This window comes from Aulonocara sp. 'chitande type north' Nkhata Bay, linkage group LG5, assembly GCF_057382095.1.
Source record: "Aulonocara sp. 'chitande type north' Nkhata Bay isolate Kocher_YH1m ecotype deep benthic linkage group LG5, A_spYH_male_GT1.1, whole genome shotgun sequence".
NCBI classification, from domain to species: domain Eukaryota; kingdom Metazoa; phylum Chordata; class Actinopteri; order Cichliformes; family Cichlidae; genus Aulonocara; species Aulonocara sp. 'chitande type north' Nkhata Bay.
This window is the reverse complement of record NC_141348.1, coordinates 27,623,141-27,648,362: the sequence shown is the minus strand read 5'-3', so window position 1 is coordinate 27,648,362 and position 25,222 is coordinate 27,623,141. Positions and strand designations below refer to the sequence as shown.

Sequence of the window (25,222 nt, the reverse complement as noted above, 5' to 3'; positions counted from 1 at the left end):
ATTCAGGGTGTGCGGATGTCATTGTCTCAGAAGTCTCAAGAGTTGTTGCTTTGTTCTCTGTTGTACTAGTGCCTGTTACAGCTGTTTGAGTACTTTGTTCTGGGGATGTTGGAGTAAAACTAGTGCTTTCTGAAGTGACTGTGGAAGGCGAACTGGAGGAAGTCTCTGAAGTTGTTGTGGAATGGTCCATGTTGGTAGTTAGAGTAATTTCATTGGTTGTGACTGGTGGGACAGACTCTGTAGACTGTGTTGTTCCTGTTTGGGCCATTGTTGTAATAGAAGTTGTTGGTGATGGAGGGTGTGCGGATGTCATTGTCTCAGAAGTCTCAAGAGTTGTTGCTTTGTTCTTTGTTGTACTAGTGCCTGTTACAGCTGTTTGAGTACTTTGTTCTGGGGATGTTGGAGTAAAACTAGTGCTTTCTGAAGTGACTGTGGAAGGCGAACTGGAGGAAGTCTCTGAAGTTGTTGTGGAATGGTCCATGTTGGTAGTTAGAGTAATTTCATTGGTTGTGACTGGTGGGACAGACTCTGTAGACTGTGTTGTTCCTGTTTGGGCCATTGTTGTAATAGAAGTTGTTGGTGATTCAGGGTGTGCGGATGTCGTTGTCTCAGAAGTCTCAAGAGTTGTTGCTTTGTTCTCTGTTGTACCAGTGCCTGTTACAGCTGTTTGAGTACTTTGTTCTGGGGATGTTGGAGTAGAACTAGTGCTTTCTGAAGTGACTGTGGAAGGCGAACTGGAGGAAGTCTCTGAAGTTGTTGTGGAATGGTCCATGTTGGTAGTTAGAGTAATTTCATTGGTTGTGACTGGTGGGACAGACTCTGTAGACTGTGTTGTTCCTGTTTGGGCCATTGTTGTAATAGAAGTTGTTGGTGATTGAGGGTGTGCGGATGTCATTGTCTCAGAAGTCTCAAGAGTTGTTGCTTTGTTCTCTGTTGTACTAGTGCCTGTTACAGCTGTTTGAGTACTTTGTTCTGGGGATGTTGGAGTAAAACTAGTGCTTTCTGAAGTGACTGTGGAAGGCGAACTGGAGGAAGTCTCTGAAGTTGTTGTGGAATGGTCCATGTTGGTAGTTAGAGTAATTTCATTGGTGGTGACTGGTGGGACAGACTCTGTAGACTGTGTTGTTCCTGTTTGGGCCATTGCTGTAATAGAAGTTGTTGGTGATTGAGGGTGTGCGGATGTCATTGTCTCAGAAGTCTCAAGAGTTGTTGCTTTGTTCTCTGTTGTACTAGTGCCTGTTACAGCTGTTTGAGTACTTTGTTCTGGGGATGTTGGAGTAAAACTAGTGCTTTCTGAAGTGACTGTGGAAGGCGAACTGGAGGAAGTCTCTGAAGTTGTTGTGGAATGGTCCATGTTTGTAGTTAGAGTAATTTCATTGGTGGTGACTGGTGTGACAGACTCTGTAGACTGTGTTGTTCCTGTTTGGGTCATTGTTGTAATAGAAGTTGTTGGTGATTCAGGGTGTGCGGATGTCATTGTCGCAGAAGTCTCAAGAGTTGTTGCTTTGTTCTCTGTTGTACTAGTGCCTGTTACAGCTGTTTGAGTACTTTGTTCTGGGGATGTTGGAGTAAAACTAGTGCTTTCTGAAGTGACTGTGGAAGGCGAACTGGAGGAAGTCTCTGAAGTTGTTGTGGAATGGTCCATGTTTGTAGTTAGAGTAATTTCATTGGTGGTGACTGGTGTGACAGACTCTGTAGACTGTGTTGTTCCTGTTTGGGTCATTGTTGTAATAGAAGTTGTTGGTGATTCAGGGTGTGCTGATGTCATTGTCGCAGAAGTCTCAAGAGTTGTTGCTTTGTTCTCTGTTGTACTAGTGCCTGTTACAGCTGTTTGAGTACTTTGTTCTGGGGATGTTGGAGTAAAACTAGTGCTTTCTGAAGTGACTGTGGAAGGCGAACTGGAGGAAGTCTCTGAAGTTGTTGTGGAATGGTCCATGTTGGTAGTTAGAGTAATTTCATTGGTGGTGAGTGGTGGGACAGACTCTGTAGACTGTGTTGTTCCTGTTTGTGCCATTGCTGTAATAGAAGTTGTTGGTGATTGAGGGTGTGCGGATGTCATTGTCGCAGCAGTCTCAAGAGTTGTTGCTTTGTTCTCTGTTGTACTAGTGCCTGTTACAGCTGTTTGAGTACTTTGTTCTGAGGATGTTGGAGTAAAACTAGTGCTTTCTGAAGTGACTGTGGAAGGCGAACTGGAGGAAGTCTCTGAAGTTGTTGTGGAATGGTCCATGTTGGTAGTTAGAGTAATTTCATTGGTGGTGACTGGTGGGACAGACTCTGTAGACTGTGTTGTTCCTGTTTGGGTCATTGTTGTAATAGAAGTTGTTGGTGATTCAGGGTGTGCGGATGTCATTGTCGCAGAAGTCTCAAGAGTTGTTGCTTTGTTCTCTGTTGTACTAGTGCCTGTTACAGCTGTTTGAGTACTTTGTTCTGGGGATGTTGGAGTAAAACTAGTGCTTTCTGAAGTGACTGTGGAAGGCGAACTGGAGGAAGTCTCTGAAGTTGTTGTGGAATGGTCCATGTTTGTAGTTAGAGTAATTTCATTGGTGGTGACTGGTGTGACAGACTCTGTAGACTGTGTTGTTCCTGTTTGGGTCATTGTTGTAATAGAAGTTGTTGGTGATTGAGGGTGTGCTGAAGTCATTGTCGCAGAAGTCTCAAGAGTTGTTGCTTTGTTCTCTGTTGTACTAGTGCCTGTTACAGCTGTTTGAGTACTTTGTTCTGGGGATGTTGGAGTAAAACTAGTGCTTTCTGAAGTGACTGTGGAAGGCGAACTGGAGGAAGTCTCTGAAGTTGTTGTGGAATGGTCCATGTTGGTAGTTAGAGTAATTTCATTGGTGGTGACTGGTGTGACAGACTCTGTAGACTGTGTTGTTCCTGTTTGGGTCATTGTTGTAATAGAAGTTGTTGGTGATTCAGGGTGTGCGGATGTCATTGTCGCAGAAGTCTCAAGAGTTGTTGCTTTGTTCTCTGTTGTACTATTGCCTGTTACAGCTGTTTGAGTACTTTGTTCTGGGGATGTTGGAGTAAAACTAGTGCTTTCTGAAGTGACTGTGGAAGGCGAACTGGAGGAAGTCTCTGAAGTTGTTGTGGAATGGTCCATGTTTGTAGTTAGAGTAATTTCATTGGTGGTGACTGGTGTGACAGACTCTGTAGACTGTGTTGTTCCTGTTTGGGTCATTGTTGTAATAGAAGTTGTTGGTGATTCAGGGTGTGCTGATGTCATTGTCGCAGAAGTCTCAAGAGTTGTTGCTTTGTTCTCTGTTGTACTAGTGCCTGTTACAGCTGTTTGAGTACTTTGTTCTGGGGATGTTGGAGTAAAACTAGTGCTTTCTGAAGTGACTGTGGAAGGCGAACTGGAGGAAGTCTCTGAAGTTGTTGTGGAATGGTCCATGTTGGTAGTTAGAGTAATTTCATTGGTGGTGAGTGGTGGGACAGACTCTGTAGACTGTGTTGTTCCTGTTTGTGCCATTGCTGTAATAGAAGTTGTTGGTGATTGAGGGTGTGCGGATGTCATTGTCGCAGCAGTCTCAAGAGTTGTTGCTTTGTTCTCTGTTGTACTAGTGCCTGTTACAGCTGTTTGAGTACTTTGTTCTGAGGATGTTGGAGTAAAACTAGTGCTTTCTGAAGTGACTGTGGAAGGCGAACTGGAGGAAGTCTCTGAAGTTGTTGTGGAATGGTCCATGTTGGTAGTTAGAGTAATTTCATTGGTGGTGACTGGTGGGACAGACTCTGTAGACTGTGTTGTTCCTGTTTGGGCCATTGCTGTAATAGAAGTTGTTGGTGATTGAGGGTGTGCGGATGTCATTGTCTCAGAAGTCTCAAGAGTTGTTGCTTTGTTCTCTGTTGTACTAGTGCCTGTTACAGCTGTTTGAGTACTTTGTTCTGGGGATGTTGGAGTAAAACTAGTGCTTTCTGAAGTGACTGTGGAAGGCGAACTGGAGGAAGTCTCTGAAGTTGTTGTGGAATGGTCCATGTTGGTAGTTAGAGTAATTTCATTGGTGGTGACTGGTGTGACAGACTCTGTAGACTGTGTTGTTCCTGTTTGGGTCATTGTTGTAATAGAAGTTGTTGGTGATTGAGGGTGTGCGGATATCATTGTCGCAGCAGTCTCAAGAGTTGTTGCTTTGTTCTCTGTTGTACTAGTGCCTGTTACAGCTGTTTGAGTACTTTGTTCTGAGGATGTTGGAGTAAAACTAGTGCTTTCTGAAGTGACTGTGGAAGGCGAACTGGAGGAAGTCTCTGAAGTTGTTGTGGAATGGTCCATGTTGGTAGTTAGAGTAATTTCATTGGTGGTGACTGGTGGGACAGACTCTGTAGACTGTGTTGTTCCTGTTTGGGCCATTGCTGTAATAGAAGTTGTTGGTGATTGAGGGTGTGCGGATGTCATTGTCTCAGAAGTCTCAAGAGTTGTTGCTTTGTTCTCTGTTGTACTAGTGCCTGTTACAGCTGTTTGAGTACTTTGTTCTGGGGATGTTGGAGTAAAACTAGTGCTTTCTGAAGTGACTGTGGAAGGCGAACTGGAGGAAGTCTCTGAAGTTGTTGTGGAATGGTCCATGTTTGTAGTTAGAGTAATTTCATTGGTGGTGACTGGTGTGACAGACTCTGTAGACTGTGTTGTTCCTGTTTGGGTCATTGTTGTAATAGAAGTTGTTGGTGATTCAGGTTGTGCTGATGTCATTGTCGCAGAAGTCTCAAGAGTTGTTGCTTTGTTCTCTGTTGTACTAGTGCCTGTTACAGCTGTTTGAGTACTTTGTTCTGGGGATGTTGGAGTAAAACTAGTGCTTTCTGAAGTGACTGTGGAAGGCGAACTGGAGGAAGTCTCTGAAGTTGTTGTGGAATGGTCCATGTTGGTAGTTAGAGTAATTTCATTGGTTGTGACTGGTGGGACAGACTCTGTAGACTGTGTTGTTCCTGTTTGGGCCATTGTTGTAATAGAAGTTGTTGGTGATTCAGGGTGTGCGGATGTCATTGTCTCAGAAGTCTCAAGAGTTGTTGCTTTGTTCTCTGTTGTACTAGTGCCTGTTACAGCTGTTTGAGTACTTTGTTCTGGGGATGTTGGAGTAAAACTAGTGCTTTCTGAAGTGACTGTGGAAGGCGAACTGGAGGAAGTCTCTGAAGTTGTTGTGGAATGGTCCATGTTGGTAGTTAGAGTAATTTCATTGTTGGTGACTGGTGGGACAGACTCTGTAGACTGTGTTGTTCCTGTTTGTGCCATTGCTGTAATAGAAGTTGTTGGTGATTGAGGGTGTGCGGATGTCATTGTCTCAGAAGTCTCAAGAGTTGTTGCTTTGTTCTCTGTTGTACTAGTGCCTGTTACAGCTGTTTGAGTACTTTGTTCTGGGGATGTTGGAGTAAAACTAGTGCTTTCTGAAGTGACTGTGGAAGGCGAACTGGAGGAAGTCTCTGAAGTTGTTGTGGAATGGTCCATGTTGGTAGATAGAGTAATTTCATTGGTTGTGACTGGTGGGACAGACTCTGTAGACTGTGTTGTTCCTGTTTGTGCCATTGTTGTAATAGAAGTTGTGGGTGATTCAGGGTGTGCTGATGTCATTGTCGCTGAAGTCTCAAGAGTTGTTTCTTTGTTCTCTGTTGTACTGGTGTCTGTTACAGCTGTTTGAGTACTTTGTTCTGTGGATGTTGGAGTAAAACTAGGGCTTTCTGAAGTGACTGTGGAAGGCGAACTGGAGGAAGTCTCTGAAGTTGTTGTGGAATGGTCCATGTTGGTAGTTAGAGTAATTTCATTGGTTGTGACTGGTGGGACAGACTCTGTAGACTGTGTTGTTCCTGTTTGGGCCATTGTTGTAATAGACGTTGTTGGTGATTCAGGGTGTGCGGATGTCGTTGTCGCAGAAGTCTCAAGAGTTGTTGCTTTGTTCTCTGTTGTACCAGTGCCTGTTACAGCTGTTTGAGAACTTTGTTCTGGGGGTGTTGGAGTAGAACTAGTGCTTTCTGAAGTGACTGTGGAAGGCGAACTGGAGGAAGTCTCTGAAGTTGTTGTGGAATGGTCCATGTTTGTAGTTAAAGTAATTTCATTGGTTGTGACTGGTGGGACAGACTCTGTAGACTGTGTTGTTCCTGTTTGGGCCGTTGTTGTAATAGAAGTTGTTGGTGATTCAGGGTGTGCGGATGTCATTGTCTCAGAAGTCTCAAGAGTTGTTGCTTTGTTCTCTGTTGTACTAGTGCCTGTTACAGCTGTTTGAGTACTTTGTTCTGGGGATGTTGGAGTAAAACTAGTGCTTTCTGAAGTGACTGTGGAAGGCGAACTGGAGGAAGTCTCTGAAGTTGTTGTGGAATGGTCCATGTTGGTAGTTAGAGTAATTTCATTGGTGGTGACTGGTGGGACAGACTCTGTAGACTGTGTTGTTCCTGTTTGGGTCATTGTTGTAATAGAAGTTGTTGGTGATTCAGGGTGTGCGGATGTCATTGTCGCAGAAGTCTCAAGAGTTGTTGCTTTGTTCTCTGTTGTACCAGTGCCTGTTACAGCTGTTTGAGTACTTTGTTCTGGGGATGTTGGAGTAAAACTAGTGCTTTCTGAAGTGACTGTGGAAGGCGAACTGGAGGAAGTCTCTGAAGTTGTTGTGGAATGGTCCATGTTGGTAGTTAGAGTAATTTCATTGGTGGTGACTGGTGGGACAGACTCTGTAGACTGTGTTGTTCCTGTTTGGGCCATTGTTGTAATAGAAGTTGTTGGTGATTCAGGGTGTGCGGATGTCATTGTCTCAGAACTCTCAAGAGTTGTTGCTTTGTTCTCTGTTGTACTAGTGCCTGCTACAGCTGTTTGAGTACTTTGTTCTGGGTATGTTGGAGTAAAACTAGTGCTTTCTGAAGTGACTGTGGAAGGCAAACTGGAGGAAGTCTCTGAAGTTGTTGTGGAATGGTCCATGTTGGTAGTTAGAGTAATTTCATTGTTGGTGACTGGTGGGACAGACTCTGTAGACTGTGTTGTTCCTGTTTGTGCCATTGCTGTAATAGAAGTTGTTGGTGATTGAGGGTGTGCGGATGTCATTGTCTCAGAAGTCTCAAGAGTTGTTGCTTTGTTCTCTGTTGTACTAGTGCCTGTTACAGCTGTTTGAGTACTTTGTTCTGGGGATGTTGGAGTAAAACTAGTGCTTTCTGAAGTGACTGTGGAAGGCGAACTGGAGGAAGTCTCTGAAGTTGTTGTGGAATGGTCCATGTTGGTAGATAGAGTAATTTCATTGGTTGTGACTGGTGGGACAGACTCTGTAGACTGTGTTGTTCCTGTTTGTGCCATTGTTGTAATAGAAGTTGTGGGTGATTCAGGGTGTGCTGATGTCATTGTCGCTGAAGTCTCAAGAGTTGTTTCTTTGTTCTCTGTTGTACTGGTGTCTGTTACAGCTGTTTGAGTACTTTGTTCTGTGGATGTTGGAGTAAAACTAGGGCTTTCTGAAGTGACTGTGGAAGGCGAACTGGAGGAAGTCTCTGAAGTTGTTGTGGAATGGTCCATGTTGGTAGTTAGAGTAATTTCATTGGTTGTGACTGGTGGGACAGACTCTGTAGACTGTGTTGTTCCTGTTTGGGCCATTGTTGTAATAGACGTTGTTGGTGATTCAGGGTGTGCGGATGTCGTTGTCGCAGAAGTCTCAAGAGTTGTTGCTTTGTTCTCTGTTGTACCAGTGCCTGTTACAGCTGTTTGAGAACTTTGTTCTGGGGGTGTTGGAGTAGAACTAGTGCTTTCTGAAGTGACTGTGGAAGGCGAACTGGAGGAAGTCTCTGAAGTTGTTGTGGAATGGTCCATGTTTGTAGTTAAAGTAATTTCATTGGTTGTGACTGGTGGGACAGACTCTGTAGACTGTGTTGTTCCTGTTTGGGCCGTTGTTGTAATAGAAGTTGTTGGTGATTCAGGGTGTGCGGATGTCATTGTCTCAGAAGTCTCAAGAGTTGTTGCTTTGTTCTCTGTTGTACTAGTGCCTGTTACAGCTGTTTGAGTACTTTGTTCTGGGGATGTTGGAGTAAAACTAGTGCTTTCTGAAGTGACTGTGGAAGGCGAACTGGAGGAAGTCTCTGAAGTTGTTGTGGAATGGTCCATGTTGGTAGTTAGAGTAATTTCATTGGTGGTGACTGGTGGGACAGACTCTGTAGACTGTGTTGTTCCTGTTTGGGTCATTGTTGTAATAGAAGTTGTTGGTGATTCAGGGTGTGCGGATGTCATTGTCGCAGAAGTCTCAAGAGTTGTTGCTTTGTTCTCTGTTGTACCAGTGCCTGTTACAGCTGTTTGAGTACTTTGTTCTGGGGATGTTGGAGTAAAACTAGTGCTTTCTGAAGTGACTGTGGAAGGCGAACTGGAGGAAGTCTCTGAAGTTGTTGTGGAATGGTCCATGTTGGTAGTTAGAGTAATTTCATTGGTGGTGACTGGTGGGACAGACTCTGTAGACTGTGTTGTTCCTGTTTGGGCCATTGTTGTAATAGAAGTTGTTGGTGATTCAGGGTGTGCGGATGTCATTGTCTCAGAACTCTCAAGAGTTGTTGCTTTGTTCTCTGTTGTACTAGTGCCTGCTACAGCTGTTTGAGTACTTTGTTCTGGGTATGTTGGAGTAAAACTAGTGCTTTCTGAAGTGACTGTGGAAGGCAAACTGGAGGAAGTCTCTGAAGTTGTTGTGGAATGGTCCATGTTGGTAGTTAGAGTAATTTCATTAGTTGTGACTGGTGTGACAGACTCTGTAGACTGTGTTGTTCCTGTTTGGGCCATTGCTGTAATAGAAGTAGTTGGTGATTCAGGGTGTGAGGATGTCATTGTCGCAGAAGTCTCAAGAGTTGTTGCTTTGTTCTCTGTTGTACTAGTGCCTGTTAAAGCTGTTTGAGTACTTTGTTCTGAGTGTGTTGGAGTAAAACTAGTGCTTTCTGAAGTGACTGTGGAAGGCGAACTGGAGGAAGTCTCTGAAGTTGTTGTGGAATGGTCCATGTTGGTAGTTAGAGTAATTTCATTGTTGGTGACTGGTGGGACAGACTCTGTAGACTGTGTTGTTCCTGTTTGGGTCATTGTTGTAATAGAAGTTGTTGGTGATTCAGGGTATGCGGATGTCATTGTCGCTGAAGTCTGAAGAGTTGTGGCTTTGTTCTCTGTTGTACTAGTGCCTGTTACAGCTGTTTGAGTACTTTGTTCTGGGGATGTTGCAGTAAAACTAGTGCTTTCTGAAGTGACTATGGAAGGTGAACTGGAGGAAGTCTCTGAAGTTGTTGTGGAATGGTCCATGTTTGTAGTTAGAGTAATTTCATTGGTTGTGACTGGTGGGACAGACTCTGTAGACTGTGTTGTTCCTGTTTGGGCCATTGTTGTAATAGACGTTGTTGGTGATTCAGGGTGTGCGGATGTCGTTGTCTCAGAAGTCTCAAGAGTTGTTGCTTTGTTCTCTGTTGTACCAGTGCCTGTTACAGCTGTTTGAGTACTTTGTTCTGTGGATGTTGGAGTAAAACTAGTGCTTTCTGAAGTGACTGTGGAAGGCGAACTGGAGGAAGTCTCTGAAGTTGTTGTGGAATGGTCCATGTTGGTAGTTAAAGTAATTTCATTGGTTGTGACTGGTGGGACAGACTCTGTAGACTGTGTTGTTCCTGTTTGGGCCATTGTTGTAATAGAAGTTGTTGGTGATTGAGGGTGTGCGGATGTCATTGTCTCAGAAGTCTCAAGAGTTGTTGCTTTGTTCTCTGTTGTACTAGTGCCTGTTACAGCTGTTTGAGTACTTTGTTCTGGGGATGTTGGAGTAAAACTAGTGCTTTCTGAAGTGACTGTGGAAGGCGAACTGGAGGAAGTGTCTGAAGTTGTTGTGGAATGGTCCATGTTTGTAGTTAGAGTAATTTCATTGGTGGTGAACGGTGGGACAGACTCTGTAGACTGTGTTGTTCCTGTTTGGGCCGTTGTTGTAATAGAAGTTGTGGGTGATTCAGGGTGTGCTGATGTCATTGTCGCTGAAGTCTCAAGAGTTGTTTCTTTGTTCTCTGTTGTACTGGTGTCTGTTACAGCTGTTTGAGTACTTTGTTCTGGGGATGTTGGAGTAAAACTAGTGCTTTCTGAAGTGACTGTGGAAGGCGAACTGGAGGAAGTCTCTGAAGTTGTTGTGGAATGGTCCATGTTGGTAGTTAGAGTAATTTCATTGGTTGTGACTGGTGGGACAGACTCTGTAGACTGTGTTGTTCCTGTTTGGGCCATTGTTGTAATAGAAGTTGTTGGTGATTCAGGGTGTGCGGATGTCATTATCTCAGAAGTCTCAAGAGTTGTTGCTTTGTTCTCTGTTGTACTAGTGCCTGTTACAGCTGTTGGAGTAAAACTAGTGCTTTCTGAAGTGACTGTGGAAGGCGAACTGGAGGAAGTCTCTGAAGTTGTTGTGGAATGGTCCATGTTGGTAGTTAGAGTAATTTCATTGGTTGTGACTGGTGGGACAGACTCTGTAGACTGTGTTGTTCCTGTTTGGGCCATTGTTGTAATAGACGTTGTTGGTGATTCAGGGTGTGCGGATGTCGTTGTCGCAGAAGTCTCAAGAGTTGTTGCTTTGTTCTCTGTTGTACCAGTGCCTGTTACAGCTGTTTGAGAACTTTGTTCTGGGGGTGTTGGAGTAGAACTAGTGCTTTCTGAAGTGACTGTGGAAGGCGAACTGGAGGAAGTCTCTGAAGTTGTTGTGGAATGGTCCATGTTTGTAGTTAAAGTAATTTCATTGGTTGTGACTGGTGGGACAGACTCTGTAGACTGTGTTGTTCCTGTTTGGGCCGTTGTTGTAATAGAAGTTGTTGGTGATTCAGGGTGTGCGGATGTCATTGTCTCAGAAGTCTCAAGAGTTGTTGCTTTGTTCTCTGTTGTACTAGTGCCTGTTACAGCTGTTTGAGTACTTTGTTCTGGGGATGTTGGAGTAAAACTAGTGCTTTCTGAAGTGACTGTGGAAGGTGAACTGGAGGAAGTCTCTGAAGTTGTTGTGGAATGGTCCATGTTGGTAGTTAGAGTAATTTCATTGGTGGTGACTGGTGGGACAGACTCTGTAGACTGTGTTGTTCCTGTTTGGGTCATTGTTGTAATAGAAGTTGTTGGTGATTCAGGGTGTGCGGATGTCATTGTCGCAGAAGTCTCAAGAGTTGTTGCTTTGTTCTCTGTTGTACCAGTGCCTGTTACAGCTGTTTGAGTACTTTGTTCTGGGGATGTTGGAGTAAAACTAGTGCTTTCTGAAGTGACTGTGGAAGGCGAACTGGAGGAAGTCTCTGAAGTTGTTGTGGAATGGTCCATGTTGGTAGTTAGAGTAATTTCATTGGTGGTGACTGGTGGGACAGACTCTGTAGACTGTGTTGTTCCTGTTTGGGCCATTGTTGTAATAGAAGTTGTTGGTGATTCAGGGTGTGCGGATGTCATTGTCTCAGAACTTTCAAGAGTTGTTGCTTTGTTCTCTGTTGTACTAGTGCCTGCTACAGCTGTTTGAGTACTTTGTTCTGGGTATGTTGGAGTAAAACTAGTGCTTTCTGAAGTGACTGTGGAAGGCAAACTGGAGGAAGTCTCTGAAGTTGTTGTGGAATGGTCCATGTTGGTAGTTAGAGTAATTTCATTAGTTGTGACTGGTGTGACAGACTCTGTAGACTGTGTTGTTCCTGTTTGGGCCATTGCTGTAATAGAAGTAGTTGGTGATTCAGGGTGTGAGGATGTCATTGTCGCAGAAGTCTCAAGAGTTGTTGCTTTGTTCTCTGTTGTACTAGTGCCTGTTAAAGCTGTTTGAGTACTTTGTTCTGAGTGTGTTGGAGTAAAACTAGTGCTTTCTGAAGTGACTGTGGAAGGCGAACTGGAGGAAGTCTCTGAAGTTGTTGTGGAATGGTCCATGTTGGTAGTTAGAGTAATTTCATTGGTGGTGACTGGTGGGACAGACTCTGTAGACTGTGTTGTTCCTGTTTGGGTCATTGTTGTAATAGAAGTTGTTGGTGATTCAGGGTATGCGGATGTCATTGTCGCTGAAGTCTGAAGAGTTGTGGCTTTGTTCTCTGTTGTACTAGTGCCTGTTACAGCTGTTTGAGTACTTTGTTCTGGGGATGTTGCAGTAAAACTAGTGCTTTCTGAAGTGACTATGGAAGGTGAACTGGAGGAAGTCTCTGAAGTTGTTGTGGAATGGTCCATGTTGGTAGTTAGAGTAATTTCATTGGTTGTGACTGGTGGGACAGACTCTGTAGACTGTGTTGTTCCTGTTTGGGCCATTGTTGTAATAGAAGTTGTTGGTGATTCAGGGTGTGCGGATGTCATTGTCACAGAAGTCTCAAGAGTTGTGGCTTTGTTCTCTGTTGTACTAGTGCCTGTTACAGCTGTTTGAGTACTTTGTTCTGAGTGTGTTGGAGTAAAACTAGTGCTTTCTGAAGTGACTGTGGAAGGCGAACTGGAGGAAGTCTCTGAAGTTGTTGTGGAATGGTCCATGTTGGTAGTTAGAGTAATTTCATTGGTGGTGACTGGTGTGACAGACTCTGTAGACTGTGTTGTTCCTGTTTGGGCCATTGCTGTAATAGAAGTAGTTGGTGATTCAGGGTGTGCGAATGTCATTGTCTCAGAAGTCTCAAGAGTTGTTGCTTTGTTCTCTGTTGTACTAGTGCCTGTTACAGCTGTTTGAGTACTTTGTTCTGGGGATGTTGGAGTAAAACTAGTGCTTTCTGAAGTGACTGTGGAAGGCGAACTGGAGGAAGTGTCTGAAGTTGTTGTGGAATGGTCCATGTTGGTAGCTAGAGTGATCTCATTGGTGGTGACTGGTGGGACAGACTCTGTAGACTGTGTTGTTCCTGTTTGGGCCATTGTTGTAATAGAAGTCGTTGATGATTCAGGTTGTGCAGATCCGATTGTCGCAGAAGTCTCAAGAGTTGTTGCTTTGTTCTCTGTTGTACCAGTGCCTGCTACAGCTGTTTGAGTACTTTGTTCTGGGGATGTTGGAGTAGAACTAGTGCTTTCTGAAGTGACTGTGGAAGGCGAACTGGAGGAAGTGTCTGAAGTTGTTGTGGAATGGTCCATGTTTGTAGTTAGAGTAATTTCATTGGTGGTGACTGGTGGGACAGACTCTGTAGACTGTGTTGTTCCTGTTTGTGCCATTGTTGTAATAGATATTGTTGGTGATTGAGGGTTTGCAGTTGTAATTGTCTCAGAAGTCTCAAGGGTTGTTGCTTTGTTCTCTGTTGTACCAGTGCCTGCTACAGCTGTTTGAGTACTTTGTTCTGGGGATGTTGGAGTAAAACTAGTGCTTTCTGAAGTGACTGCGGAAGGCGAACTGGAGGAAGTCTCTGAAGTTGTTGTGGAATGGTCCATGTTGGTAGTTAAAGTAATTTCATTGGTGGTGACTGGTGGGACAGACTCTGTAGACTGTGTTGTTCCTGTTTGGGTCATTGTTGTAATAGAAGTTGTTGGTGATTCAGGGTGTGCTGATGTCATTGTCTCAGAAGTCTCAAGAGTTGTTGCTTTGTTCTCTGTTGTACTAGTGCCTGTTACAGCTGTTTGAGTACTTTGTTCTGGGGATGTTGGAGTAGAACTAGTGCTTTCTGAAGTGACTGTGGAAGGTGAACTGGAGGAAGTCTCTGAAGTTGTTGTGGAATGGTCCATGTTTGTAGTTAGAGTAATTTCATTGGTGGTGACTGGTGGGACAGACTCTGTAGACTGTGTTGTCCCTGTTTGGGCCATTGTTGTAATAGAAGTTGTTGATGATTCAGGGTGTGCGGATCCGATTGTCGCAGAAGTCTCAAGAGGTGTTGCTTTGTTCTCTGTTGTACTAGTGCCTGTTACAGCTGTTTGAGTACTTTGTTCAGGGGATGTTTGAGCAAAACTAGCGGTTTCCAATGTGAATCTTACTGAAGAGAGTGAGCTTGATTTTTGTTGATTCACATTTATGCTATTAAGTTGAATTTCTGAAACAATGCTTTTATTCCTTGCAAACTTAATATTTAAGAGACTCTTCCCCTTATAGTTGTCCAGAATTTGTGGATGTGGCAATGTTTTGTTTTCTTGATCTTCTTTATTTTGATATCCTGTTGAAGGAGACAGTGTTTAAAAAACTATTTGTCAATGCACTTTAAAACAAATCCCATCATATTTGGAAATTCATGTCAAGATTTATGACAACTGAGACAGCCATTGTTCAAATTGTGAGAAAGTTGTCCTTTGATTGTTTACTTGACAATTTAATCCTCTGCCCAACAATGTAGCCATAAAGTTCAAATTCGAGTTAGTTCTGATGGTAGAGTCACATCAGACATATCAACTGTTTTCTTTACCATTGGTTTCTGAATGTGTGAATTTGAAACAACTTCTGAAGCACTTTTCAGATTCTGAGGTTAAAAATGTGATTCTTGAACACATACCATTTAGAATTCTAAAGAATATAGATATTGTTTTTTCATACATGTGAACCCTGCAATAGACTATAACCTATCCTGCTTCTTGTCCTATGACCACTGAAATTGCTTCCCCCATTGCAATCTTTCATTTTGTTAAGTGGATGGATAAGGTCATTCCACCATTAGACAATTTTTAAATAGGGGCAAATTCATGGCTACACTCAATTATATGTAACCTCACAGTAGTTGCCCATCAACTGATCATCAGCTAGCAATGCAGCAACATAAAAAATAATGTAAACCTACTACAGAAGAGACGCAAACAGTGGAAAACCGCTGTTTACAATGGCTGAGTCAGCCGTAATGTAGAACGACTTAAGGCCATTCACGCAAAACAGTGCAAAGCAGGTAAAGCATTATATTAAGAATTATGTGTACAGAAATACACTCCAACGTTCTGCAGGTCTATTAATAAGTAGCTTGAAATTTTCTTGAAGGAAGTTCAACCATTTGGTGAATTCCATGATTTAATTAGTTTTTTCCATCATGATTACAACTGTTTATTGTGGTACAAATGAACAGAGGTGGGACCAAGTCATTGTTTTGCAAGTCTCAAGTAAGTCTCAAGTCTTTATCCTCAAGTCTCAAGTCAAGTCTCAAGTAATGTCAGGCAAGTCAGAGTCGAGTCTCAAGTCACTGGTGTAAAAGTCCGAGTCAAGTCACAAGTCTGAAATTTTGAATTTCAAGTCCTTTCGAGTCATTAAAAAAAACGCTGTCAGCGATCATGCTCCTGTATCTTTAACACTAATGCACAAGAATAATACTACGCCAAGTAAAAACTGGAGATTTAATATATCACTACTTAAAGATGAAGACTTTATTAAATACTTTAAAAAGGAATGGACTTCATATTTAGACTTTAATGACACTCCCGGAATATCTGCTTCTGTTCTATGGGAAGCAGGGAAAGCTGTGATGAGAGGTAAAATAATTTCTTTCTCATCACACAAAAAGAAAGAAGAAAACAAAAATATTCAGGAATTAGAAAAAAACATCAAATCACTAGAAGAAGCCTACGCGTCCCACCAAGATCAGGAAACATTGAACAAAATATGCAAAACAAAACTAGAATTAAATGAAACTATTAATAAAAAAACACAATTCCTTATACAAAGACTTCGCTTGCAGAATTTTGAACACAGTAACAAATCAGGTCGATTTCTAGCTAACCAGCTAAAAATAAATAAAGAAAAAACAACTATATGTGCTGCTAAAGATTTATCGGGGAACACAATATATGATCCTGGAAGAATAAACAACATTTTTAGGGATTTCTATGAAACTTTATACTCACCACAAATAAACCCATCTAAAAATGAAATTGATCTGTTTCTTGACAACGTAACTCTTCCAAAATTACTAGACAGTCAAGCAATGGAATTGGATTCGCCACTGACGCCAAGTGAACTCCAGGAAGCCCTGATAAGTATGCCCAATAATAAGGCTCCAGGTCCAGACGGCTTCCCTGCAGAATTCTACAAAGAATTCTGGACAATTTTGGCACCAGTATTCCACAGCATGTTGCAGGAAATCGAGGAAAAGGGCAGACTACCACCAAATATGAATTCTGCCAACATTAGTCTCCTGCTAAAACCAGGCAAAGACCCTTTATTTCCCTCAAGCTATCGTCCAATTTCTCTTTTAAATGTAGACCTTAAAATAATCTGCAAAGCTCTCTCAAAGAGATTAGAGAAAATGACCCCCCTCTTAATTCATCCTGACCAAACTGGTTTCATAAAAGGTCGGCACTCCTCAACAAACACTCGTAGATTACTTAATTTAATAGACTACTCATACGATAAAAACATCGAAGCCATAATATTATCTCTAGATGCAGAAAAAGCATTTGACAGAGTTAATTGGAAATTTTTATTCGCAACTTTACACAAATTTGGTTTTGGAAACTCTTTCATAAACTGGATAAGAATATTATACAATTCCCCAACGGCTCGTATCAGAACAAATGACCAGACATCCTCCAGCTTCTGTCTCCTGAGGGGCACCAGACAGGGATGCCCACTCTCCCCCTCACTTTTTGCAATTTTTATCGAACCTCTAGCAGCAGCATTTAGACAGGCTACAACAATTAAGGGCATAAAATGTAAGAACATAGAACATAAAATCAGTCTCTATGCGGATGATGTGTTGCTTTTTCTGCAAAACACACAAACCAACCTCTCTGAGGTAATTACTTTAATAAACTGGTTTTCAAGAGTTTCAGATTATTCAATTAACTGGCCAAAATCTACAGTTCTCCCCATTAACTGCTCCTTCCATAATTCTTCCTCTGCCCCACTGCAATCCGGAAATATTAAATATTTAGGTATTAATATCTCTCCTAAGCTTTCAGACTTAACTAAACTAAACCACATCCCACTTCTAAAGAAAGTAGAAGGCGATCTGACTAGATGGAAATCTTTACCCATATCACTCATGGGAAGGGTCGCCACTATAAAAATGATGATCTTGCCAAAAATAAATTACTTATTTTTGATGATCCCTAACAAACCATCACAAGATTGGTTCAGATCTCTGGATTCATATATTTCCAAATTCCTTTGGAAAGATAAACCCCCGCGTATTAGCTTAAAAACGCTACAAAGAACCAAGGATAGAGGAGGATTAGATCTGCCTAATTTTCACCAATACTTCTTAGCCAACAGGCTTCAGTTCATCTCAGAATGGTTAAAACATACCTTCTTAGTTGAGCCCTGGCTAGATGTTGAACAGGCACTATGCAAGGATCTAGAGATTTCAGACCTACCATTTATTAGCTCAAACATCAAAAGACATGAATGCTTTAAAAGTATCAACATCAGCTTTTCTCTAACAGCATGGTGGGAGTTTCTAAAAATAACGGAGTCTTCATTAATCCCATGCAAACGTACACCTATCTGGAATAACCCTGACATATTACAAAACAATAATATGATTAATTTCCCAGAATGGAGTTGTAAAGTAATTAAATACTTAGAACATATATTAGAGGGAACAGAATTTATTCCATTTGACAGACTAGTTGAACAATATGGGATCAACAAGACAAGGTTTTTAGAATATCAACAAATTAAATCCATAGTAAAAAAGAAATTTAACCTCAGTCAAGTTGAATTACAAACACCACTAAGTGCGGCACATTTTCTTACTCTTAAATCCCCCAAATTATTATCTAAAATATACAGAACACTTTCTAAATTAGATGAATCAATATCCCTTCCTACTGCAAAGTGGGAAGCAGATTTATCAGTCAACCTAGACCAAAACTTCTGGTCTCAGATTTGCTTAAAAACTTTTAAATTAATTAAAAATCCCAGTCTGCAATTAATACAATACAAAATACTTCATAGAGTGCACTATACAGGTCATCGGATGTTCAAGATGGGCTTTACATCTTCCAACAACTGCTCACACTGTCAAGGCAATACACCAGACAATTACATCCACGCTCTTTGGTTCTGTCCACCAGTGCAAAAGTTTTGGCGCGAGATATGTGAAGACTTATCAAAATGTCTGAAATGTAACATTCCAACCTCCCCCTTAGTGTGTTTGTTGGGCAGCTTAGATAATGTCACTTCAGAAAAGAATATAGCCCATATGATCTTCACTGCCCTATGCATAGCCAAGAAAACAGTCCTCATGAACTGGAAAAATAAAAATAATCTTAATTCTAACCAATATAGAAATTATCTATTAGATTACATTAGTCTTGATACAGCCTCTGCCACCACATTAGATCAATTGCTCTGGGCCCCTTTTAGCAGCTCCATCACCTAGTGGGGGTGGGGGGTCATAGTTTGGTCCCGCCTTCACTGTTGTGATTGGTGAGGGGGTAGGGACAGGCTTAGGGCGTCGGGGGGTTCCCCGGAGGCATCTTCCTTGGGGGGCTCAACCCGGGGTAGCGGTCACGTCCGGTTGAGGGCTCTGTTGGCTCTCAGGTGACTGTTTCCTCGCGGCTGCATGCAGCGGGGCTAGGGGAGGGTCTGTGCTGTCGGACGCGGGTTACTGACCTGGCAACCTGGCTGCCCCTGGGTGGGTCCGGGATGGGCGTGAGGTTCTGGGGGCGCTCCGTCTCTGGGCTGGGGCCCGGGCCGGGCCTCGGGGGCTCGGGTCCTGGTTGGTGTGTTGCCGGGGTTGTGGGCGGGTGGGTGCATGGGGGCCCGGCCCTGGAGCAGGGTGCCGCCGGTGCATCGAGCCGCCTGGGGGGCTCTTCAACTGGTGGGGGGGATGGTCACATCTTGCAGGAGCTTTCTTCTCTCAGGAACTCTCTGCAGGAGGGGGAGATACAGGAGAGGTGGAGGAAGATCTCAGCCTGGGCGTTTACCGTCTTATGTAGTCTGGAAGATGTGTGGTTGGTGGGGTGGGTGCAGTTTTCTCTGTGGTGGGGTTGGGTGGACTGTCCAGGGCTCTGTGGAGCCGGGGGGCGCTACTGCACTGGGCCCCGGTCTGATGGGCCTGGGCCCCCCTTCCCTGGCGGGTCGCGGAGGGTGGGAGTGCCTACTGGGGTCAGCGGGGGAGCTGGCCCCAGGGAGGGGTTACCTGCCCCTCCCTTCCTTCCCTCCCCATCTCCAGCTGCCTCCCTCTTCCCGCTCCTCCACAACCACCCACACATGCAGGGCCTTGGAGTGGGGGTATGTCACCAGGGTGCAGAGGAGGCTACCCCCCCTCTGTCCCCTTCTGGCTGCCTCTGCCTCAATTTTATCCCACAACTTAGACATTCACATTATTCACACTCTCATTACACATACATATAGGATCTTGGGGGTGGGCACAATCACGGAGTCCAAATCACCATCAGGGTGTATACCTCACCCCTGACGTCGTTGCCCACCTCTCAATTTTAAATACACTTAGTCATTGAGGGTTAGCAGGAGGGACTATGCGCTTACCTGCTGCTCCTTGGCAGGTAGCTCCATGCCCTCCTGGGTTTTAATTGCACCTTAGAACACATATGCATCAACACTACAATGAGCGGGTGGAGGGAGGTTTGGAGTCTTCTCCCACCCCCATTCTCTGCGGCCTGCTGGAGCGGGAGGGCTAGTAGGAGGAGTTGGCCGTCCGACTGCGGTCTGGGGTGTGGGGCCTCCCTGCTGCTGCGGAGTCGGGGTGGTCTGCCTCTCCCCACCGCAGGGAAAAGGGTAACACCACCTGGGTCTGGGTGCAATTCCCCCCTCCAGGGGCAAGGGTACCTAGACCCGGTTTGTAGAGTACACTTGGGGAGTGTGATTGTGTGTACAGCGTCTCTTTATGTCTGTCTCCACGTTGGTTGAGTGTGGAGTGAGTGCATATGAGAGCATGAGGGTGGGAATGGATGTTTGTGTCTGTGTGTGCCTGTATGTCTGTGTCTATATGTCAGGTTGGGTATCAGACGCCACCTCTCTGGGGACACCTCAGGCCCTCCAAGGTTTGGAGGCCTATCTCCACCCACCACCACTTCCCCTGCCGGTGGCGGACTCCCTCAGGTGTCGGTGTGTTGGTGGTTCTTTGTGTCTGGGGGTGGGCGTCCGGGTACACACCGGCTCACTCCTTGGCGGCCGCTTGTCAGGGCCTGGGGCCTGGGGCTCGCTCGGGCCCCTTTGGAGGTGGGGTGCCCCCGGCCTCTCGGCCTAGGGCTCGGTCACTCAGGCGCAGCTGGGGGCCGGCGGAGCTCACGGGCGCGTCACTGCAACTCCCCCTGACTTCTGCTCCGCGGCTGCTGGGCGAGCCCTCATCTGGGACTCTCCTCAGCTCTTACTGGGACAGTGGCGCGGCTGCCCCTCTGTTGGTCTTCCATGGTCTCTTGTGTTCTGGGGGCCTCTGGATGTCTGGAGTTTTGATCTCCTCCATACCCGCTTCACACCCTGGAGGACGGGGCTGTGGCCTCCCCACACTCCCTAGCAGATCATTACATGGAGAAACCTTTGGAATGCAAGCATGCTGATCCACACAGGTATGCACACATGGGTATTCACAGACGCGGACTAAAGCTTTCTTGGCTGCTGCCTCAAAGCACACTGTGCGCTGTCTATCTTGCGTGCTGCACAATATCGTTTATTACTTAGTAAATACTGATATCTATGACTAGCTAGTTTATTGTGATGGTGCTTTGTTTTCTCTATTATTATGTTGCTATTTGTTGTTTGCTGTCTCCTCTGTTTGTTTTTGTTTGTTTGTTTGTTTGTTTTTTTTCTCCATACAGGTGACCCAGGAGTTTTTTTTTTTTGTTTTTTTTTTGTCTCTCTTCCCCCCCCTTCTCACCGTCTCTTCTCCCCTTTGGTTTTCTTTCTTTCTCTCCCCCTCTCTCTCTCATTCATTCCCCCTGTCCTATTTATTAAAAAAAAAAAAAAAAAATGACAAAGGATGAACTGAAGCTCTGCCATCACGTAATGTCGCATACTGCTGTTTCTGATGTCATTTAAGAAAAGAAAAAAAAAAAAAAAAAAAAAAAAAAAAAACGAAAAAAATAATGTTGCAGTTATGCTAAATGTAAATATTAGACCATGTAATTTTAAAATCTGTGTTTTTCTCAACACATGACAAAATAGTGAACTTAGAAAATATACACAAATTGTGAAATTGCACCTCTTTAAAATGCAGCTCAATTAAACTTAGCTCCAAGAATAATTTTCACCAACAGTTCTGAGATAAGCTGCATGTTATTCTTGGATGCGGTTGTAGGACCGGCTTTAAAATCGCATGACAAAAATATCATACACATTAAAAAAAAACTGCATCACCAACGTAGCCTGGAAAACATTTGCTAGTTAGATGAAGTCAGCTATCTCATCGTAGCATATTTATATGCATATTTATAAGCATACGGTTCTTGGAGTGAGTGCATACACTCATGAAGTTTAGTAACTTCCGGTCTCTGCAACAAGCCCAGGTACAGTTTACCGCCGGATGGGTACAGGACCTTGAAATGCACCGTGTAGAACGAAAGACCATCGTACGTATCATAAGTTTACCAGTCTCACAAATCGTCGTCATAAATACACATTCCTTAACCGTTTATTAATAGGACCTTTGAGCTCAACGGTAATTAATTAGTAGTGGAAATAATTTCTGGTACGCATCACAGAAATGTAGCAGTGACAATAATACTGTATGCTGTAATCGTACTGGGCAATTAGTGATACAAAAAACCTGTTTTATCCTGTGAATAAAAGTATATGTTTTTGTCAATGTACCATAATAACAGAGGCGAAACGCAATATTGTGTCAGGACAATTCACTATTTATGCACAATAAACAAAGGAGCATAGCGCGACAATTTCTGTTCAGCGCCAGACTTGCTTGTAACCTATATCACCAATTATGTTATGAAAATGACGCATTAACTACAACAGCAGACTGACCTTTGTGGAAATGCTTGGAGCAGACTAACCTATGAGCTGGAGTGTTCTGGGACGTTATATTTGATCTTTGAATGGCTGCAATCCAGGCCATCCGTCGTGTCTTTGTTACTTCGGAAACATGGCTCGAACAATTTCTCTTAAACGTCGTAATCCGATAACAACCGATCTCTTTACCCGTCGGCTTCCCGTGGCTGTCATGCGACCGGCTATTGCAGTTAATAATACAACGGCTTCTTGACCTTTTTGTGTTTCTTTTTATCGCTGTATAACTGATTTCAATTGAAAGCCTGCGTGCGCTAGTACTTCTTGCCACGAGTTCCCAGAATCCTTTGCGGTTCTACCCGTGAATGACGTCACATTTTCAATCTCTATATAATATGCGTGTTAAATTTTATATTTGGGGTGAAATATCAAGTCTTTTCAAGTAAACCGGTTCAAGTCCAATTCAAGTCCCAAGTCATTGGTGTAAAAGTCCAAGTCAAGTCACAAGTCTTAGAACATTTTTTCAAGTCAAGTCTAAAGTCATAAAATTAATGACTCGAGTCTGACTCGAGTCCAAGTCATGTGACTTGAGTCCACACCTCTGCAAATGAATAACTATTCTTCCAACACTGATTTGTGCAGAAATTACTTATCTCTGGTACATAATGTCCATAAAATGCTTATATTCTTATCAGACATTTTCTTCAGTATTTAACTGAATATGCCAATCACTCTCTGGTCTGTTTCACTTGCTACTTTTTCTTTATTATATGAAATTTAAGTTTAACCCATGAAACCATACATTCCAGTCTGATTGATTTACAGTTATGCATCTGTAAATCTGCAAGTGTGGCAGATTTTTTTGAATAATAGCTTCATCAGATGTATTTAATAAAATATTCATTCAAATGACTTGAAATTAAAAGAAAAACACAAAAAACACAGAAATTATATTTTGGCTGTATTTCTTTCTTTAAAAATAAGAAATCCATTTATCTCATATTAGCTTTAACCGCTGTGAAAGGAGTAAAATATATGCTCACACCAAGAAGCAGTCATTCTATTTGCTGGTGTTTTAAATTATATTTACAGTTATTCCCAAAGAACTACCACTACTAAAATTAATTGTCACAACATTTCAGTGGCAAAGATGTATTTCCCATGAGCATGCCTAACAAGTATATATATATAGATAGATAGATAGATAGATAGATAGATAGATAGATAGATAGATAGATAGATAGATAGATAGATAGATAGATCTTTTTTTTTAAAAACCTCACACTTACCTTTGTTTTGTGCAAAAAACACACATAATGCAATGAGCACTATGACCACCAAAATAAGTACTATAAGAAAGGTGAAATCCCTCCTCCGGCCATAGAATTGCAGCTGAGTCCACCTTGTCATTTTCCTGTGCATTCAGATGATAATTCCAAACATGAAAATATGAGATATTTCAAGCTCTATAATGTCTTTTACTCCATAAATACATGTAGGCAGACTGTTGTTACATGCTGTGTAATTTTCAGACTGGCAGTATACTGCTTACAATATCCTGTCTAAATTGTCTGTTATTTTATAGCTATGCTCCTGTCAGCACTTGCAAGCCCTATAAACACTTACCTGTTAGTATCGGATCCACTGTATGTCTCATCAGTGATCAACTGGTCAGCTTAGGCGGTTACTGATTGTCCCCTCCCTAAGCAAACTTTTTTATGTACTGTGGTATGGCATTGCAATCATTTATGAAGTTCCTTGGAACTCACACCCTGTATATGATACTTTCGAAAGTCCAGAAAACTGACTCAAGTGAGATCAACAAGGTGTAGGTGGGTGAGGCTGGGTTTGGATAGATGTGATTTTCTTTTCTTTCTTTCTTTTTAAACCAGTATTGGATGTAGCCAATGCTACACTGCTAACCACTGTTTAGTGTCACTAATTATACACTTATTGTTTTCAAATGAATGTTCCTATGTACTGTCAAAGGACAGAAAAATATTTAACAAGATAAATTCTTTTAAATTTGCTTTAAAAACCCACTTGTTTCAAGTTATGTGTTATTTACGTAACACTATATCAGTGCATATACTGTATGTGTTCACATTTATTTAGCACCTTTATAGACTCACCGATCACTAAAAGCTTTAGACGTCTGTATGTTTAGTGTCTTCTAGAATAGCAAGTTTATATTCCCGCTGTTTATCCATCATGTGACTTTTTTTTAACTTTCTTAAGGATTTTACAGGAAATCAACTAATGGTACTTACATCATGTAAATTTAAGTTATGAAGTGATTATTAAGAGAAATGCACTGTTGTATTAGAACAGCTATTAAAATTAGCGTTTTTTTAATGCATTTGGCAACTAGTCTTTTATATTCCTTGTTTTTAACAGTTACTTTAATTCTCTTTTGACACTCAACACATGATGGTGAGCATGACTAACTCTTTACTCTTTAGAAATGTTATAAATGAGACTTATAGATAAGATGTTTAAATGACGGAATAAAGCCTTTTTAAAAATAGAAAGGTAAACATGATCCCACATGATTAAAAATGGATCTCAATAGCAGCAAGAATAAAAAAGCTGCGATGAGATTAAACACAATAGTTTCTGAGTTTAACGTCATAAGACATTTAGTCCACACCTCTGTTTGCTTTTAGAAAATAATTTCTGAAACACTACTCAACAAGAAATATTTTTGTTTGATATGTCATGGAAGACTGCACTTTTTGTTTCAACTGTTTTAATTAAGAACAATAATTCAAAGTTACACGGGTTGCCCTGCGGCTCAACCAAGTCACTTTTATTCCACAGTCCTGAAGGAAGTCAAGCAATATCAAAAGCCGCAATACTTCAGTTGTGGAATTGTTTATGCTGTATTTTCAAATGGTCACCTGGGCGTTGTCAAGTGGGTACTAACTCACATCAGTATTCTTATCACTGCCTGACTGACGCATGCCATAGTGGTGCAGTATTGACCAATCCAAGATAAAAAAAAAAAACATTAAAGTCTTAGCATGCGACACACAGAATAAGCAGCTGTTTTAAAAAAAAAAAGTCACTGCTTATTATGAACTTTGGTCCGGTTACATCATTAATGGCGGTCCTTTGGTTTTTTTTAAAAACAAAGAATAGTGACTATATCTACAAATTGGAGTGTTTATGTCGCAAAAGATGATGAACGTGAGCTTTGCTGTGCTCTGCAAGTAATAATACAAGTCAGTGTTGCACGTATAAATCCATTGATATCTGAATTCGATCTGTAAATATTGAATGAGAAACTGTTGCTATGCTGTTTAATTTAAAACAGAAAAAGGACTGCTGCAAAGTGGTTCCAAAAACAGAGCCTGGCTTTACGTGACATGTGTCCCAAGCCATAAAGTGTCATGACACAGTCAGCAAACACAGGGGTGGAGAATTATCAATTAAACTCCGGCAGCAATCATACTAACGCACCTTTTTTTTTTTTTTATTACTTTCTATTTGATACAACTGATTGTGTGCAGATTCAAATACACAAAGGATGAGAAAAGAAGAATGAACACTGACCAAAGAAG

At 42.4% G+C, this 25,222-nt stretch overlaps 1 protein-coding gene across 1 annotated transcript in view; it reads right to left on the bottom strand.

The window, feature by feature from the left end:
• LOC147330822 (uncharacterized) overlaps positions 1 to 23,081 on the bottom strand; it is a 36,258-nt gene extending 13,177 nt beyond the window's left edge. Inside the window, exons 1-8 of the mRNA XM_086294074.1 lie at positions 22,949 to 23,081; positions 11,616 to 13,974; positions 6,695 to 11,474; positions 4,658 to 6,553; positions 3,506 to 4,516; positions 2,912 to 3,364; positions 1,457 to 2,770; positions 2 to 1,315 (exon numbers count right to left, since the gene is read on the bottom strand). Coding sequence (XP_086150200.1) covers positions 2 to 1,315; positions 1,457 to 2,770; positions 2,912 to 3,364; positions 3,506 to 4,516; positions 4,658 to 6,553; positions 6,695 to 11,474; positions 11,616 to 13,974; positions 22,949 to 23,081 — 13,260 coding nt within the window. The remainder of the gene's footprint in view (position 1; positions 1,316 to 1,456; positions 2,771 to 2,911; positions 3,365 to 3,505; positions 4,517 to 4,657; positions 6,554 to 6,694; positions 11,475 to 11,615; positions 13,975 to 22,948) is intronic.
• Between the last annotated feature and the right edge of the window lie 2,141 nt (positions 23,082 to 25,222).